This window comes from Chiloscyllium plagiosum, unplaced genomic scaffold (assembly GCF_037043375.1).
Source record: "Chiloscyllium plagiosum isolate Xiang-an unplaced genomic scaffold, Cpla_swu_hap1 HiC_scaffold_25, whole genome shotgun sequence".
NCBI classification, from domain to species: Eukaryota; Metazoa; Chordata; class Chondrichthyes; order Orectolobiformes; family Hemiscylliidae; genus Chiloscyllium; species Chiloscyllium plagiosum.
Genome location: NW_028270163.1, coordinates 16,371,003 through 16,390,073, shown reverse-complemented (window position 1 = coordinate 16,390,073; position 19,071 = coordinate 16,371,003). Strand labels below are relative to the sequence as shown.

At 41.8% G+C, this 19,071-nt stretch overlaps 1 protein-coding gene across 1 annotated transcript in view; it reads right to left on the bottom strand.

Moving 5' to 3' along the window:
• The window catches only part of dnah9 (dynein, axonemal, heavy chain 9), a 528,899-nt gene extending 512,678 nt beyond the window's left edge, over positions 1-16,221 (bottom strand). The window contains exon 1 of the mRNA XM_043714478.2: positions 15,874-16,221. Within this exon, the coding sequence (XP_043570413.1) occupies positions 15,874-16,221 (348 nt within the window). The remainder of the gene's footprint in view (positions 1-15,873) is intronic.
• Positions 16,222-19,071: the final 2,850 nt, after the last annotated feature.

Genomic DNA, 19,071 nt, shown 5'->3' with positions numbered 1-19,071 from the left:
GGAAACAAAGGTAACTAAATCCTTGTGGAAGAAGCACAAACCAACAGTCAGTCATTTTGGTTACATCATATAGCCTGCTACTATCTCACCTCACTATTATAATAAACATCTCACTCTATTATAATAAACACCTTCAAAAAGAAATCCCTGATCTCTTTTCAAGGAAACATTGTGACCGATTGGAATAAAATGACAATGGGTAAGGGACCTAAGTGAAGCATTAAGCACAAGCTTTCATTATGGGAAACTCTGCCTTCGCTCAATGAAAAGCAGCAGTTCTTCAAGCAGCTTAGGGCAATGGTATAACCAAAGAACAAACAGACAATAGAGAGATTGTGGGAGTTCCAATAGCACCTGAATACCAAAGACATGTGCTACTTCAACTCTCTCACAATGATCTATAACCCAAACACTCAAGGGCCCAACCTACTGACAGTCAGGTATGGAGGCAAGCTTAACGAGGATAGGGAGGCAGAGCTCACTGGAGCAATCATTTTGATGAGCTCCTCAACTATTCAAACTGAGCATTCTCAACTCCATTTCTCAGTGCCCCATTTGGTTCGATTTCAGTGCTGTTCTTGTCTGGGTTCAATGTGAAAGTCAATGGACAGCTGACAAACAACAAAGCTGCTGGAGGAGTAAAAAAATCTCTCCTGGAATTCGGAAACAGTAGAGATACACTTCTGGCATGCCTTCACAACTGTGTATCCCTCATTTGGGATAAGCAGTACAAGTTGGACGATCTTGGGGATGTGGTTTATGATTATATTCAAGAAAGAAGGTAAGTTTGATTTGCAGGAAGTACAGAGCAGTCTCCCCTGCTGTCTACCACAAGATAGATCATTACAATGATCCTCCTCAATCACTTCTGTCCAGTGGCTGAAGATCTCCTTCTACGATGAGTTTTCGCCCATTGAAAGGCACTACAAATATGATCTTCACACTCTCTCTCTCTCATGGAAGACAAGTGTGAAAATAGCACCAACTGTTGTAGATGGCATTTTCTGACCACAGGAACATCTGAGTTTTAACCACAAAGGTTTACAGAGTATCCTCCTCAAATCTGAATGCCTTCAGAAATTTGTCCCCATCCTCCACTTACTCCACAATGACTTGCAAGCAATCATCTTCACCAATGGAGAAAGTGAGGACTGCAGATGCTGGAGATCAGAGCTGAAAAATGTGTTGCTGGAAAAGCACAGCAGGTCAGGCAGCATCCAAGGAGCAGGAGAATCGCATTTCAGGCATAAGCCCTTCATCAGGAATCCCGATGCCCGAAACATCAATTCTCCTGCTCCTTGGATGCTGCCTGACCTGCTGCGCTTTTCCAGCAACACATTTTTCATCTTCACCAATGGAACCACCACAAATAGAAACTCTGTGAAAACCGGGATCTAACAAGGCTGTACCACTGTGCCAATTCCTCATCTCCATTTTCTTCATTGCAATGCTGTATTGCACCTCCACAGGACTGAAGCTAAGCTATAGAACAAGCAGTCTACGGTTCAACCTACATCACTTTCAATCCAAAATCTAACCCACTCCAACCTCCGTCATCATGTTCCAGGTTACAGAGGATGCTTGTGCATGTGTCTACTCAGAAACTGAGCTCAACGTTGCTGTGGATTCCTTCTCCAAAGCAATGGGAATATTGATCTTTAACTCAATACCCTGAAAACTAAGCTATTCCTTCAACCAGATCGCAGGCAGAACATTATCTCCACCTCATCTGGTCCTACATCTATCGACTGGTTTTAATGGTGGGATCCACGTTTCAGTAGTCTTCTGTCAATGAAGCCAAACCGAGATGACAAAATTCATCACTGCCTCCACTGTGCCAACACATCCTTTGGCCAACTGAGGCAGAGAATATTTGAGGACCATGGCCTCAAATCCAAGAGTAAGATCTGGGTTTGCCAGGTATCAGTGATTCCCACGGTCCTACATGCTTCAGCGATTTGAGCAACCCACGACAGGAACCTCCAGAACATCGGAATAGTACCACTGGGTAGGGTGCCTTCCTACTATTTGCAGATCCCTGGTTGATGACTGACCAAAATGGTAAACGTTCACTTGAGACATCTGCAAACACCATGAGAGAGTCACTGGAAAAGTGCAGAGATGGAGATTACACCTTGGAGAGAGCACGCATCCTTCCAACTACCCAACCCTTTAACTAATACCTCTCCTGTGTATGGCAGATCATGCATCGGGCTTATCAGCATTTCAGCAGCCAACATCCTAGAGTGAAAATTGGTCCTTCTCAATCTCAAAGACATGTAAGGAAATAGGATAGATATAAAAGCTGCTGCTGTTGCTGAAGAGTTTAAAATGACCAAGAGCTGGATAGCTGCCAGTTCACTTGCAGTTTCGTGGTTTACGAAATTATGTACATATTAAGGGGACATCTTCCACAGCTGGTCAATCCTGCATTTGATAAAACTGAGGAAAGATCTGAACATAAGAGTAGGATAGCAGCCTCCATTAAATATTGCACAGGGAGTGAGGTGTACTTTAGAGTCAATCGTGCACCATGGGTACACAGCTCCTGGTGGCTGGAGAGATTGACATTGAGGCATTAACTGAGAAGGACCTTTGGTGGGATTGTTGATGTTACAAGGCATATTGTCAAAGTCTAAGCAGACAAGAAAGGCTGTAGCTCCATTCTGAAAACTGTAGTAGATGCAATGAAACCACAAACAGCAGGAATTCTTTAGGACAAAATGATGAAAGGACCAGACATTAGAGCTGCAGACCGGAAGGAAACCATGACTAAAGATGACTTTGGTGTTAAAAGATGCAGGCAAATTGATTTATTCTGTCAAGATGGTAAAGAAATGGGAAGAATTTAATCAGTCCACAAATACTGGAATTCATCCAGAGAAGCCATGAAAACTGAGAGACAAATCCTCCACTGCAGGGGTGGGGTATTTCCTCCATTAGCAACATAGAACAGCAATACTGATATTTCTGCAAAATTAAAATGCCTTTTTTCCGCAAGGAATATAAATTATCAGACTAGGAAGATAGAGCATCAGAATGAATATTTTCAGAAAGATTTAGTTTCAGAGATAGACCAAATAAAACACTATTGAAAATCTGGAGAAAATAGCTTTTAAGATTCAGAATGGCTTCTAAATTAGATACTAAGTCAGATGCTGAACACATTAATAAATTTACAAAAAAACTGATGATGGTACAGCTTACTAAGGGTTAAAGTAAACCGAAAGATACTTCTAAAAGCTGTAAATTGAGAGAGGGGAGTGTGCAGTGGGACCTGGGTGTCCTTGTGCACCAGTTGCTGAAGCTAAGCATGCAGGTGCAGCAGGCAGTAAAGAAGGCAAATGGCATGTTGGCCTTCATTGCGAGAGGTTTTGAGTACAGGCGCAAGGGATGTATTGTTGCAGTTATACAGGGCCTTGGTGAGGCCACTCCTAGAATACAGTGTGCAGTTTTGTTCTCCTTTTCTGAGGAAGGATGCTCTTGCTCTCGAGGGAGTGCAGCGAGGGTTTACCAGGCTGTTTCTGGGGATGGCAGGAATGACGTGTGAGAAGAGATTGACTAGGTTAGGATTGTTTTCACTGGAGCTCAGACGAGTGACGGAGGTTCTCATTGAAGCTTATAAAATTCTAAGAGGACTAGACAGGGTAGATGCAGGGAGGATGTTCCCGATGGTGGGTGTGTCCAGTAATAGGGGTCACAGTCTGAGGATTCGGGACGGACCATTTAGGATGGAGATGAGGAGACATTTCATCACCCAAAGAGTGGTGAGCCTGGGGAATTCATTACTACAAGAAGTAGTTGATGCCAACATATTGAATGTATTCATGCTAAATTCCCCATAGTGCCAAGGGATGTATAGGCTAGGTGGGTTAGCCATGAGAAATGCAGGGTTACAGAGACAGGGTTGGAGGTTGGGTCTGGATGGGATGCTCTTCAGAGGGTTGGTGTGGACTCAATGGGTCAAATAACCTGCTTCCACATTGTAGGGATTCTATTATTCTATGATGAAGAGTTGGTTAAATATGGCACTAGGGTGAATGGGATCGAAGGTTGTGGGAAGAAAGCAAGATTAGACTATTGAATTAGACAATCAATCACGCTCTTGATGAATAGTGGGGCAGGCTCAAAGGGCTGAATGGCCTCCTTCTGCCCCTATCTTCTAGGTTTCTGTGGGAAGAAGTCCTAAAAGCCTTTGACAATCATTTCAACCCTCAGTACCAATAAAATTCTTGAATCAGCAAAGTTTAAATACAAGAATTCAGCATCAAGGGGAATCCATAAATGAATTCATGAAGGATGTCTACAGATTAGGGGAAACATGTGACTATGATGACTTAAAGGTTGCATGAGACACAATTACGATTGGAATTGCTGATAATCTTCATTAGACATTTCACAGTCAAAGGAAGATTAGAATGCCAAGAAAGTGATGGTGAGTGAAGCAGAAATCTGGAAGTAACAGAGGTCAATTCTGAAAGGAGAAGATCTATCTGATTGCCGGATTTCGGCATGATCCATACAGTTCTTGAGGTACAAAATTATTTTTAAAAGGTGAGCAACTAATACAGTGAATAGCACAGACACTAGATACTAATGGTCTTCAGCAACATTGTGGAGCAAGGATACCTCACCGTCACAACCAATGTTAACCTATTAACCAGAATTCTTTATTTGTAATGCAACAGGTCACTGGCAGAAAATCTATCATAGTAGGACAGTCCCAGAAAAACAAGGAATCAAATAGTTACCCACACAGAGACGTTAATGAAGTAGAACATTTTTCAATAGAAGAAAACAACACAAAAGAGTTTCTAGATAGATTATAGATATCCTCTTACCAAGAGATTAGATTATCAGTAGCCATTTTAGCAATTTAAAGCTTCACTCAAAGGCAAAGTGTTATTATGATCATCATATATAGAATTATGGTGGAAACTTTATCCACAGCTAACAACAGTGCAACTACATGGTCCAGGAGGCATACCACTTCTAAATAAAGTTAAGACATAAGCAACTCTCCAACAGAAACAGTGTCAAATAATAGAAAACTTAAATGAAGTCTCCATTCAAGAATTCTCAGTCTTACATTTCATTGTGTGTCTTGACCTATAACCTGTTCAAATAGTACAAAGACTTAAACTGGTGAAAGTCAAGAAGCAACTGGTCCAGGAACAGCCATCCGTGAAGAGCAAGTCAAGTAGCATGTAGATAAAGAACAACCAGCTATGGAACAAGTGACAGAAAAGTTTGTTTGAGTTGCCTATGCTCATGGCAGAACTCAAATGTAAGACAGAATTCAGTCAGGTATTTTGCTATAATGGTATTAGAAATTTGTTTCATATGGAATGTAAGACTGAAAGCTGTGACGGCACTGGTTTGGCAGAAATGTTTTCCTCTGCTGTCAACACTGGAGAGAGAGAGAGAGAGAGAGAGAGAGAGAGAGAGAGAGAGAGAGAGACAGAGACAGAGAGAGAGAGAGAGGAGAGAGAGAGAGAGAGAGAGAGAGAGAAAAGTGGGGGGGGGAGGGTGAGAGGAAGAGGTGAGAGGGAGAGATAGAGTTCAATCTAGAAGGATCAGCAAAGTTTGTGGACAAACACTAGCAACCACAAAGCCAATAAGTATTTCCCGATTCAAGTTATTGCTGCATATGCATCTGCAGCACAACTGGGTGAAAAAAGTATTTATGACATTTTAATGTCTGATACCATATGCTGAGGAAATTCAAAGAGTTGTAAACAGAAACAAATAATTTCACGTCCTTATATCTCTTAGAATAATCGCAGAAATTGTGACAGATATTGCGCCAAGCAATCAATAAATAACAGAACGGAGGAAGTAAACATAGTAGCTTCACTATTATTGCAAAGACAGAGACCAAACAGAAGCTTCAAGACAATTGATAATTGAAGATATACACTTTAAAGTTGATTTACCAGCAGAACGATAATAAAAATGCGACAAATTGAAGATATCAACCCTTTAGAAGAAACAACTGAGAAGGGATAACCTTTGACTAAAGATTGAAGGTACAGGTCAGGAACAAATTGAATGCCTCAGGGATCCAGGATACTGCAACAAAAAAAGACTGCTTCAACAAGACAGCCACTCTCCAGGAAGGAAATCCAAGAGATCAAATGTCCTCCGGTTTAAAGAGACTTTCACCTTCATGCTGTCAGGAACAGAATCCAATCTTCCCAAGCCCAAAGACAATGTGTTCATGTAAAACAATGAGATCTCCAATCTTCTGAATTTATGACATCACATACTTAGGCTGAAACGGAGTAGTGGTCAATGAAATTATTATGAAATTATCCCTTTTGAGAAAAAAATGTTTTGTAGATGCTGTGTCAGGCTGTACTGAGGCCTGCCTTAAGCGTTACCCTCAATGATGTGACATGAGCTCGGTAGACGAACAGTTTCAGATCTTAAAGGACCTACCATTCACATCCTCCTTATCATCTCTCAAACAATCATATCAAACTTGCATTTGGTTGTTAATTTGCAATTAAACTACATCTTATTTAAAACAAGAAACTCTTTCCATTAAGTTGGCAGGTGGTATTCCGCTGCTACCTACATTTTTTGAAGTGGCCCTGTTAATCCCCACCCTAAAGGAGAATGGTGACCGCAAACCTGACCCATGATAATCATAGTGCAGGTAGCCTCATACAACAATGTCAGCAGGGAGGACTGCTCATATAACATCATCACATTCCACATGCAAGCCAGCTTTAGGGTGAAATCCTAACATGCAATTAACTCTGAAAGTTTAAAGTTTACAGCTATTCATTGTTGTTGCTCTGTAACTAGCAAACTAATGCACTAAAGAGATGGGTAAACATATAGTGATTCAATCTCTGATGGAAAATAACCCTATTGAGAGCAATGTTTGTTAACTAATACAGTATTGAGCTAATCTGGTTGTGCAATATTTCTTATTCAAAGTACAAAACAGAGATATCTTAATGGCATGTAGCTTTGTATATGTTTTAAATCATGAACACTCCTCGCACTCTTACACTATAAAATGATGGCTTGATATTGTGAATGTGTTGAACAGAACATCAATAATATTATATCATCATGCTGAACAAAAGACTCCCATTATGGTTTCTGACATAGTTGGGAAGCCTGTGCCAAAAAGAATTGAGTCCAAGAATTTGAAGTCAAGCTTGAAAAAGGATGTCCACTGAGACTTTTCTACAGGTTGCTGATCAGGAAGTGGAAAATAGCAGCAGATATTCTGGATAGAAGCAGGGTCTTGCATTTTTCCAGTATAGAAATGCGGCGCAGATGCCCAGTGATGTCTGGGAATTTTATGGCAGGTTTGAAAGAAAATCTACACCTTGTCTGTTTCTAAGTCATTGACATTGACTTTGAATCATCAAACAAACTCATCTGAAGGTTAAGTGGGCCAACATGCTGCTCTGCAATATGCAGAGAAACCTAATCAACAGATGTGTGAACTTAGGAAGAAATTCCAACAAATGGGAGTGATTACTGTGCAGGTTCACAGTGAGAGGCTCCATATGGAGGTGTCTACAGAAGGTACCATTGTTCAAGGTTTGTGAGAAGATTTGTAGCTCGGGTGCTCGTTGTTGTGATTCTGTTCGCCGAGCTGGGAATTTGTGTTGCAGATCTTTTAGTCTCCTGTCTAGGTGACATCCTCAGTGCTTGGGAGCCTCTTGTGAAGCGCTTCTGTGTTGTTTCTTCCGGCATTTGTAATGGTTTGTCTCTGCCGCTTCCGGTTGTCAGTTCCAGCTGTCCGCTGCAGTGGCCGGTATATTGGGTCCAGGTCGATGTGTTTGTTGATAAAATTTGTGGATGAGTGCCATGCCTCTAGGAATTCCCTGACTGTTCTTGGTTTGGCTTGTCCTATGATAGTAGTGTTGTCCCAGTCGAACTCATGTTGCTTGTCATCTGTGTGTGTGGCTACTAAGGATAGCTGGTCGTGTCATTTTGTGGCTAGTTGGTGTTCATGGATACGGATCGTTAGCTGTCTTCCTGTTTGTCCTATGTAGTGTTTTGTGCTGTCCTTGCATGGGATTTTGTACACTACGTTGGTTTTGCTCATGCTGGGTATCGGGTCCTTTGTCCTGGTGAGTTGTTGTCTGAGAGTGTTCCAACTTTAAAAAAACTCAAGCCTTCACAAGCTGTTTACTAGTGGTTTTGGTCAACTGTTCGACATCTCTTCAAAGACAAACCAGGACAAAACGCACCTCTTAAAGCCACAGCATCATCACCAGGCTAATATATGGCAGACCAGACAGGGGTAGAATGGAGTGGTCACTCTTGAAGTAACAAAGGCAAAGAAAAAAAATCGGGTTTCAGCAGCAAATGAGCTGAGGCAGGGGCATTATCCAGATCTGTATGGAGGCTGTTCTGATAATTTTGTGGATATTGCTGATGAATTCATTTTAAAACCTAGCATTGAGTCACAGAGGAGAAAGTGAGGACTGCAGATGCTAGAGTTCAAAGTCGAGAGTTTGTTGCTGGAGAAGCATAGCAGGTAAGGCAGCAACCGAGGAGCAGGAGAATCGATGTTTCGGGCATAAGCCCTTCATTAGGAATGAGGCTTCTGGGCCGGGGGCTGAGATATAAATGGGAGGGTGGTGGTGTTGGGAGGGCAAGGTAGTGAGAAAGCGATAGGTGGATGAAGGTGAGGGAGAAGGTGATAGGTCGTGTGGGGGGGGGGGGGGGGGGGGGGGCTTTGGAGCGGATGGTAACATGGAGGGTGGGAAAATAAGGAGGCTGTTGAAATCCACATTTATCCAGTGTGGTTGCGGGGTCCCAAGGTGGAATACGAGGTATTCTTCCTCCGGGCATTGGGTGAGAACGGTTTGGCGGTGGAGGAGGCAAGGACCTGCATGTCCTTGACGGAGTGGGAGGGGGAGTTGAAGTGTTCAGCCACGGTGCAGTGGTGTTGGTGGGTGTGGGTCTCCCAGAGATGTTCTGTGAAATTATGTGCAAGAAGGCATCCTGTTTCCCCAATGTAGAGGAGACCATATCAAGTGCAACGGATACAGTAGATGACATAGGTGGAGGTACAGTTAAATTTCTGAAGGATGTGGAAGGACCCTTTGGGGAAAAGGATCATAGAATTATAGAGTCATAGAGATGTACAGCATGGAAACAGACCCTTCAGTCCATTCTGACCAGATATCCCAACTGAATCCAGTCCCATTTGCCAGCACTTGGCCCACATCCCTCCAAACCATTCCTATTCATACACCCATCCAGATGCCTTTTAAATGTTGCAATTGTACCAGCCTCCACCACTTCCTCTGGCAGCTCATTCCATACATGCATCATCCTCTGTGTGAAAAAGTTGCCCCTTAGGTCCCTTTTATATCTCCCCCTTCTCACCCTAAACCTATACCCTCTGGTTCTGGACTCCCCATCCCAGGGAAAAGACTTTGTCTATTTATCCTATTCATGCCCCTCATAATTTTGTAAACCTCTATAAGGTCACCTCTCAACCTCCGATGCTCCAGGGAAAACAGCCCCAGCCTGTTCAGCCTCTCTCCATAGCTCAAATCCTCCAACCCTGGCAACATCCTTGTAAATCTCTTCTGAACCCTTTCAAGTTTCACAACATCTTTCCGATAGGAAGGAGACCAGAATTGCACGCAATATTCCAATAGCAACCTAGCCAATATCCTGTAGAGTTGCATCATAACCTCCCAACTCCTGTACTCAGTAGTCTGACTAATAAAAGAAAGCATACCAAACGTCTTCTTCACTAGCCTATCGACCTGCGATTCCACTTTCAAGGAGCTTTGAACCTGCACTCCCAGGTCTCTTCATTCAGCAACACTCCCTAGGACCTTATCATTAGGTGTATAAGTCCCGCTAAGATTTGCTTTCCCAAAATGCAACACTTCACATTTATCTGAATTAAACTCCATCTGCCACTTCTCAGCCCATTGGCCCATCTGGTCATGATCCTGTTGTAACCTGAGGTAACCCTCTTCGCTGTCCACTACACTTCCAATTTTGGCGGCATCTGCAAACTTACTAACTGTACCTCTTATGCTCACATCCAAATCATTTATGTAAATGATGAAAAGTAGAGGACCCAGCACCGATCCTTGTGGCACTCCACTGGTCACAGGCCTCCAGTCTGAAAAACAACCCTCCACCACCACCCTCCATCTTCTACCTTTGAGCCAGTTCTGTATCCAAATGGCTAGTTCTCCCTGTTTTCCATGAGATCTAACCTTGCTAACCAGTCTCCCATGGGGAAACTTGTCAAACGCCTTACTGAAGTCTATATAGATCACATCTACCTCTCTGTCCTCATCAATCCTTTTTGCTTCTTCCTCAAAAAACTCAATCAAGTTTGTGAGACATGATTTCCCATGCACAAAGCCATGTTGACTATCCCTAATCAGTCCTTGTCTTTCCAAATATATTACATCCTGTCCCTCAGGATTCCAACAACTTGCCCGCCACTGACGTCAGGCTCACTGATCTATAGTTACCTGGCTTGTCCTTACCACCCTTCTTAAACAGTGGCACCACGTTAGCCAACCTCCAGTCTTCCGGCACCTCACCTGTGACTATCGATGATACAAATATCTCAGCAAGAGGCCCAGCAATCACTTCCCTAGCTTCCCACAGAGTTCTAGGTGTACCCTGATTAGGTCCTGGGGATTTATCCACTTTTATGCATTTCAAAACATCCAGCACTTCCTCCTCCATAATATGGACATTTTTCAAGATGTCACCATCTATTTCCTTACAGTCTATATCTTCCATATCCTTTTCAACAGTAAATACTGATGCAAAATACTTGTGTAGTATCTCCCCCACTTTCTGCAGCTCCACATAAAGGCCGCCTTGCTAATCTTTGAGGGGCCCTATTCTCTCTCTAGTTACCCTTTTGTCCTTAATGTAACCCTTTGGATTCTCCTTAATTTTATTTGCCAAAGCTATTTCATGTCCCCTTTTTGCCCTCCTGATTTCCCTCTTAAGTACACTCCTACTGCCTTTATACATTCATTGATCACCTGGATAAAGTCATGTGGCTTCATCATCGGCCTCTTTCCTGGAAGGTAGCTGGAAGAGTTAAAATTGAGTAAAACTGCATTAAAGGGCTTAATGGACCTATAGAAGGAATAGACTCATGGAAAAAAGGGACTTCTTCACTTTGAGATTTCATGAATTAATGCATCGGTGTAGACAACTGCGTAAATACATAACAATTTCAACAGAGTGAGCAGGCCAGGGAGGAAGGTCTTTTGACAACTTGACAGAGCTAAGGTATGTAGTAGGATTAATAAAAGAAAACAAAATGATCAGAAAAGAGAATATACATCATTAAGCTTTCCGATTACAATTGCCAATGAACAAATAATATTTACAAATATTTGTTGTGGCACAGACTACATCAATTATGCAACATATTTCAAAGGATATAAAATCATTTTGACTTTCAGTACATTGTGCAGCTTTGCCTATTAGTGTTAAAAAGGATATCATAAATCTACACCAGTGGAAGCAGTTTAAAAAACTTTCATGTTTATGAAATAATGCTCACAATGTCAAATGAGTATGTTCAATTTCCTCCTTCATTCCATTAAATTGATTTTCAGATTGTAAAAGATAAATTAAAATCTTCAAGAGCATATTTATCTCAAAGAAGCAGTAAATAAGCTCAAACATGTTCAGTGAAGGAACTTCAGCAGTAGTTTATGGAAGCAAATCAAAGAAAGGGAAACTAGTCTCTTCATAACAGAGCACAAATGCTAACTCATTAACCAAACTTATTTATACATCCTGTCTTTTACTGTTAATACAGACATCACTGGGCTATGTATGTCCTCAAGTCAATATATAGTTGCTCAATTTGCCATCAATGTCACTCTAAAGCCAGTCACTAAGAAAATGTCCAGTGGGTGCAACAAGCTTTCCAAATTTCCTATGCCCACTGAAGGAGGCCTGATGTTTGGAACATGCCTGAGATTAGGATGTCAGTGTGCAAATAAAACTTCAACTCTGTGTCACTCCATCACACCACCATGACGGCTCAAGCCACTGCTGAAGGCAAATTTTTACAATCATCTTTTTTCATTTACAAAATATGGAAAAATGAATAAAATCCTAGAATTGCAATTCCAAAATACCAATTAGAATTTGAAATATCAGTTACCAGAAACTATAAGTTCTAATTGTAGATGAATGGAAATGTGGAATTCCGCCACCTCCAGACAGACCCCACCACCAAGGATATATTTCCCACCCCTCCCCTATCAGCGTTCTGGAAAGACCACTTCCTCCGCGACTCCTTTGTCAGGTCCACACCCCCCACCAACCCAACCTCCACTCCCGGCACCTTCCCCTGCAACTGCAAGAAATGCAAAACTTGCGCCCACACCTCCCCCCACACTTCCCTCCAAGGCCCCAAGGGATCGTTCCATATCCGTCACAAGTTCACCTGCACCTCCACACACATCATTTACTGCATCCGCTGCACCCGATGTGGCTTCCTCTACATTGGAGACACAGGCCGCCTACTTGCGGTACGTTTCAGAGAACACCTCTGGGACACCCGCACCAACCAACCCAACTGCCCCGTGACTGAACACTTTAACTCCCCCTCCCACTCCGCCAAGGACATGCAGGTGTTTGGCCTCCTCCATCGCCAGACCATGGTAACACGACACCTGGAGGAAGAGCACCTCATCTTCCGCCTAGGAACCCTCCAACTACAAGGGATGAATACAGATTTCTCCAGTTTCCTCATTTCCCCTCCCTCCACCTTATCTCAGTCCCAACCCTCAGACTCCAGCTTCTTGACCTGCAAACTTCTTCCCGACCTCTCCGTCCTATCACCCTCACCTTAACCTCCTTCCACCTATCGCATTCCCACGCCCCTCCCCCAAGTCCCTCCTCCCTACCTTTTATCTTAGCCTGCTTGGCACACCCTCCTCATTCCTGATGAAGGGCTTATGCCCGAAACGTCGATTCTCCTGGTCCTTGGATGCTGCCTGACCTGTTGCGCTTTTCCAGCAACACATTTTTCAGCTCTGGTATCCAGCATCTGCAGTCCTCACTTTCTCCTACAATCCCCTAAACTCTGGTATACTCCTTCAACTGTGAATGTACTCAGTTGTAAAAGTGTACCTGCTAATTCTGTGCGGGCAGTTTAAGTATTTTGGAGTTCAATTTATGTCTGCCAAACTGGTACACACAAAAGTGCCCCAACTGTAAAACAGCACAATGTATTGGGCATTCTTAAATGAGTGTTTATTTTAAATTTAATCTGAAAGCTTAGCATAAAAAGGAGCAAAATGTTATGTCATCAGCACTAACCTATCAGAACTATGCTCTGGATTGAGAATGATAAAGTGACATTTAGAAACACTAAAATGAAACAAAAAAGTTCTGAAGTTGGGGGGGGGGGGGGTCGTCACTGGACCTGAAACGTTAAATCTGTTTCTCTCTTCACAAATGCTACCAGACCTAATGAGTTTCTCTAGTAATTTATATTTTTGTTTGCTTCAGAAACAATTTGACATCCATTAAAAACAGATAAAATCCTTTGTTTTTGCTGTCCTTTTTCCACCTCCTCTGAAGATATTAACAGATAATGCAATCATACTCCAGTGCCCCTTCATAACTGGTTGATATAGACATTACTGATATTGGAACAATACTTGCTTTGTCAGCATGTTAATCAAATAGCAGATTTTCAACCAAGGAATTTCTTGGAATGAGGGGAATGAAGGCTAGCTAAATTTCCTCCCTGTATTGAAAAAGAAATCCCAGCCAAATTAAGTCAAGCTGAGAACAACAGAGGAAGAGGAAATTGAAGTGTCACTTGCCCGATTGAGTGTGGGGGGTGGGAGATGTAAAATTCCTTCTCTGCTGAACTTCCTCCCTCCCTATCCCCTGGAAATTAAATGTTGCTGACCTAATTTCCATACCCATAGAAAACCCTCCAGTGTCATAACTTAGTGATAGTCCAAGTGAGAGAGCCCTGACAGAAAATTTAACTGTACCACTGAGCACAATATAGACAAGCTTAAGATTGCATTCACTCAACTTCCAATATTTCTGCTTTACAACAGTGATCGCTGGATTGTATTCAGGATTGGAAGACCCTTATTAGTTATTCATCTCTCATATCCTAAGCCACTGAGTTAAAAAAAAAGTTGCTGAAACATTATTAATGGAAAGAACTATAATTTTATGCAAATCACAAAGTTACCAATTGAGCCCACTTGCCAGGTAAAATAAATTTCAAAATGATATTGTTAAAAATCACACAACACCAGAACATAGTCCAACAGATTTATTTGAAAGCACTTGCTTTCCAAGTGCTGCTCATGCATCAGGAGGTTGTGGAGTATAAGATTGTAAGACACAGAAATTATAGCAAAAGTTTAGTATGGTGTAACTCTGAAATGATATATTGAAAAAGACCTGGATTGTAGTTCTGTACTTGCAACAGACATAGACACACAGACACTCTTGCAGAACACATGCACACTCCTACAGACACACACACTCATGCAGACCCTCTCTCATACACAAGCTCTCTCTCATACACTCCCACACTCTCACGCACACACGCTCTCACGCACACACCCTCTCACAGATCTATACCTCTTTACACTCCCACACACACACACCCTCTCACAGACGTATACCCCTTTACACACACACACACACACACACACTTGTGGGGTGAATTTGTACTTACAGAATTACAATCCAGGTCTTTTTCAATATATAATTTCAGTTACATCACACTGTAAACTTTTGCTATAAATTCTGTGTCTTACGATCTTATACTCCACAAATACCTGATGACAGAGCAGTGCTCCAAAAGCTAGTGCTTCCAAATAAACCTGTTGGACTATAACCTGGTGTTGTGTGATTTTTAACTCTGTACAACCCAGTCCAACATCAGCATCTCCAAATCAAAATGATATCAACTGTGTCTTTAATCCTGGCTGCAGTGCAATTGATTTATAGCCTTCCATCATCCTTAATAGTGTTGGGGCTGAGATTGAAGTGAACTGTAACCCACATCATCAAGACCTGAAAATATTCAACATTGTGAGGAGTTTGTGGTAAACGAAGAGAATTGACAGACATCACAAACCACTGGTTAAAAATCACCAAATCACTTATTAAAAAGTAAAATTGACAATTACCAGAATCTTCTGATCCAAAATGAGGGATGATTGGAAATATGACAAATAACCAAACTCCAATGCATCCCTTCACAAAAACAAAATTTAAGCTATTCAGTCATCGAAACAGTGGGCACAATACTGCTCTCAATATTAACTGTTGTTTCCAGTGATTTTATTTAATCTTGGCTTTATTTCAGCACTTTTCAGTAATGTTGCTGCTGAACAACTGTCTTGCCTTACTAAGTGCCAATTGACTTAATTAACGTTTGCGTCGTGAAGAGTTATATAAAATCCTATACGGCAGGTAAGTTAGTAGAGCAAATTAAAATCCATGTCCTCATCTGAACATGCCCTGGACAATGACACTTATTGCAATCCTGTTGTTCAAATGATATTGACCAAACCAGATGGTCCTGTCTGCTATGTTTGCATTGCAACACATTGTTTAAAAAAAACAAAAAATCAAAATTCTCTGTGAGCAGAAATAGTTATGAGGGAATAAAGATGGATATTTTGGACATGTAAAACAGTGGCTGTGGAAATACACAGCACTTCTGCAGTATAGTTCCCATTTAATTCTGTGTAAGAAACATTTTTCTGTCTCTTCTGGCTGGGAGATTTGCATTTGAAATGTCAACATTTGATTTCAGCTTCCTCTGCAATGTTTTCCTAGCAGCCTCTGCTTAAAAAGAAATCTCAACAAGCTTTAAAGTTGACCTACCTCGTCTACCAGGGCTGCAAACTGGTCAAGGGGACAGTAAGCCAGGTCTCCGAACAGCAGGTTGGTCCTCATGGAGTCTGCCGTCAGTTTCTCTTTGTGTCTTTTGACGAAGAAAACAGCTTTGTTTTTGCTGAGGTTTGGAAAATGTAGACTGGGAACCAGGTGCCCTGCTGGGTTCAGGGACAGCACCAGCACCGTCTGCTCGCTGTTCTCCACAAACTCCTGGATCACAAGCCGGTGCTCCTCGGTGCCGGTGCATTTTTGCCAGCGCTCAGCTTTCAGCTTCAGAGCCTTCAGCACATAGTCCTGCAGGAACCCCCACCTCTGGTCAGAGCTGCTGTCCCCCATGGCTTCTCCAATTCCTACAGAGCTGCTGTGAAGAATGAGAGACGCGGGGTGAGGCCAGCCCTTAGCAACCGGATTGTTTGTAGGCTATATGCCGGAACAGGCGTGGGGCTTCATCTGGGAGAGAAAGTGGGCTGGACAGCACCAAACTTTCAGCTCCTCCCCACACCAGCCAGGAGACACGGTGGCAGTGACAACTACTGGAGTAAAGGGGGTGGAAGGCATTCCAGAGCAGACACAGGTGACGAGAGATCAAACATATGGTCAGAGCAGAGCTTAGAGTCGGAAGATATATATCTAAGAGGAGGAAAGATTATGGGAATATGGAAAAGGGAGGGGAAGAGAGCATGGAAAAAAAATGAAAATAATAAATGGGGGTGGGGGCGGCGACCAAGAACTTGGAAAAGAAAAACAAAAACACATTATTTTCTGGGGGCTTCACCTATTGAGTGTCCTGAGGACAAATTCTAATGTCCCCGCTCAACAACAAAACAAGTAGGTTTACCAATTCCCAATTAAACCACAGGTCGGGAGCAAATTACTCCAGATGCTGCAGTCTGCACTGAAAACATTTCCAGTCCAAATGACTCTTCAGAGCTCTGAAGTAATCTAGACACAAAACGCAAGCTTGCTTTCTCTCAATGGATGCTGCCTGACCCACTGTAAACACCAGCATTTGAGGTCTTCAGTAAACTACAGGTCACCCCTTCTCCTTGGATGTAATCCACCCACCACAACAACATGGGCACAACTCTTCTCGATAGCTGTGATGCCAGTTGTGTCTGGTGTGTCAATAAAACGTAAAGTTCACCATCACTTTAAAAACTATTCAAGTGATTACTTTCAGCCAGGAATGAACAAGAAAGAATTCTGGTCTGCACAGCACAAGTAACACTAGACAATTCATGGGCAGAGTGCAGAATAGGAATTGATAAAAGGCTTATATACAAACAGTTGAGTGTGGGGAACTTTGAACAATATTATTTTGTGAGCTCATGGCACATAACTAGTGACAATCCAGGAGGTGGTAAACCCAGCAGCTCAAAATTACTTAAAGTCATAGAGATGTACAGCACGGAAACAGACCTTTCGATCCAACTCACTGGACTCTAATAAAAGCAAAACTACGGTTGATGTTTCAAATCTGAAATTAAAAACTCAGTGTTAGAAAACCTCAGCAGCTCTGGGAGCATCTGTGAAAAGAGAAAATCATATTGAACTGTTAAATCTGTTTCTCGCTCAATAGATGCTACCAAATCGATTGAGGTTTTGCAACACTTTCTTAAAATATATAAATTCATGGGATGTGGGCATTGCTGGCAAGGTCAACATGTGATGCACATTCCTAATTGCCCTTGAACTGAATTGCTTGCGAGCCAATTGCACAGCACAGTTGAGAGTCAACCAAATTGTTGTAGTTCTGGAGGCCAAACCAGGTACAGACTGCAGATTTCTCTCTGAGGGATTATAGTGAATCAGATGGATGCTTCCAAAATGTTTAGGGGAAAGCATAAGTGACAGTAGACAATTCATATTTCAGATCTTCAGCATCTGCATTATTGTACAATTAGAAGATAATTTCATGGTGACTATGACTATGAACAACAGCTCGATAATTGAAGATTTATTAATTGAATTTAAATACCACTATCTGTTATGAGTAGAACTTGAACCTTCATGCCTAAGGCATTAGTTTGATCCTATGGATCAAAGCGCAGTGACCACCATCTCCTGATTCTATTCCAGCATAAGCCGTTGTGCACATCCCCTTCAACCAGCGACAAATTTACACAAATTTCCTGGTTATATAATTAATAAAAACCACAGCAAACTAAGAGATGAAAACAATTGTTATGAAGTAACAATTACCCAATCAATTGTTTCTGGGTTTATTCGTTGGTCAATTGTCTTGGAATTGCTCTCAACTTTTCAAAAGATCCTCTAAAAATCAAGATGACCCTGTATTCATTGAATGTATTTTGTTTTAAGAATGAAAACTAATCTTAGAAATATATTTACAATGGAAGAGCATAATATTTTTGTGAAAATTAGCTTCAAAATACATTTGACACTGGATCCACAATGTTGTGTGCAAAAGCATCAACTTTTATGGGATTTGGAAGTAAATGCATTTACTTCCAGTTTTAAATATTGCACAGATTACATGGATAGTTTCTTTTTGTATCTTGTCCTGCTTTCATCCCATGAGCAGAGTGGAATTTATTAGGAGGCAGGCATTTATGCAAACTGGGAGAAGGACACAATTTGCACCGGTGTCTGTTGCACTATTCAATTAGATTACAGCTAATTTGTTTGTGTTTCTATCTCCACATTCCTACCAACTCCTGAGAATCTTTGATTCCCTTGCCTAACAAAAATCCATCTTTCTATGTCTTAAAAATATTCAATAACCTTTACCAACATGCAAGGCTAACATCCAAAGTCTCTCAGCCTCAAAGAAAAAATGTTTTCCCTCAGCTCAGTCCAAAAAGGAAAACCTTTAACCTTTGAATGCTGGACTCACCCATACAAGCAAACATCATTTCCACACCCATCTTGTCAAGACAGTTCAGGATCAAATCAAGTCATTCCTCACTCTCCAAAACCCCAGTGAAAACATGCCCAGTCTGTAAACCCGGATTCTTGTAAGACAATTTTTGTTCACTCAGGTATCAATCTAATGAACCAACAAATTTATATTTGTTAATAAAGGAGACAAAAACGGTGCACAGTAAGTGATGCAGTCTTACCAATGCCCTGTATAACTAAACCAAAACATCCTTTTGTTTATGTTCAATTCCTCTTGTAATAAAACATTCTATTAGCTTTCTTGATTACTTGCTGCACCTGCAG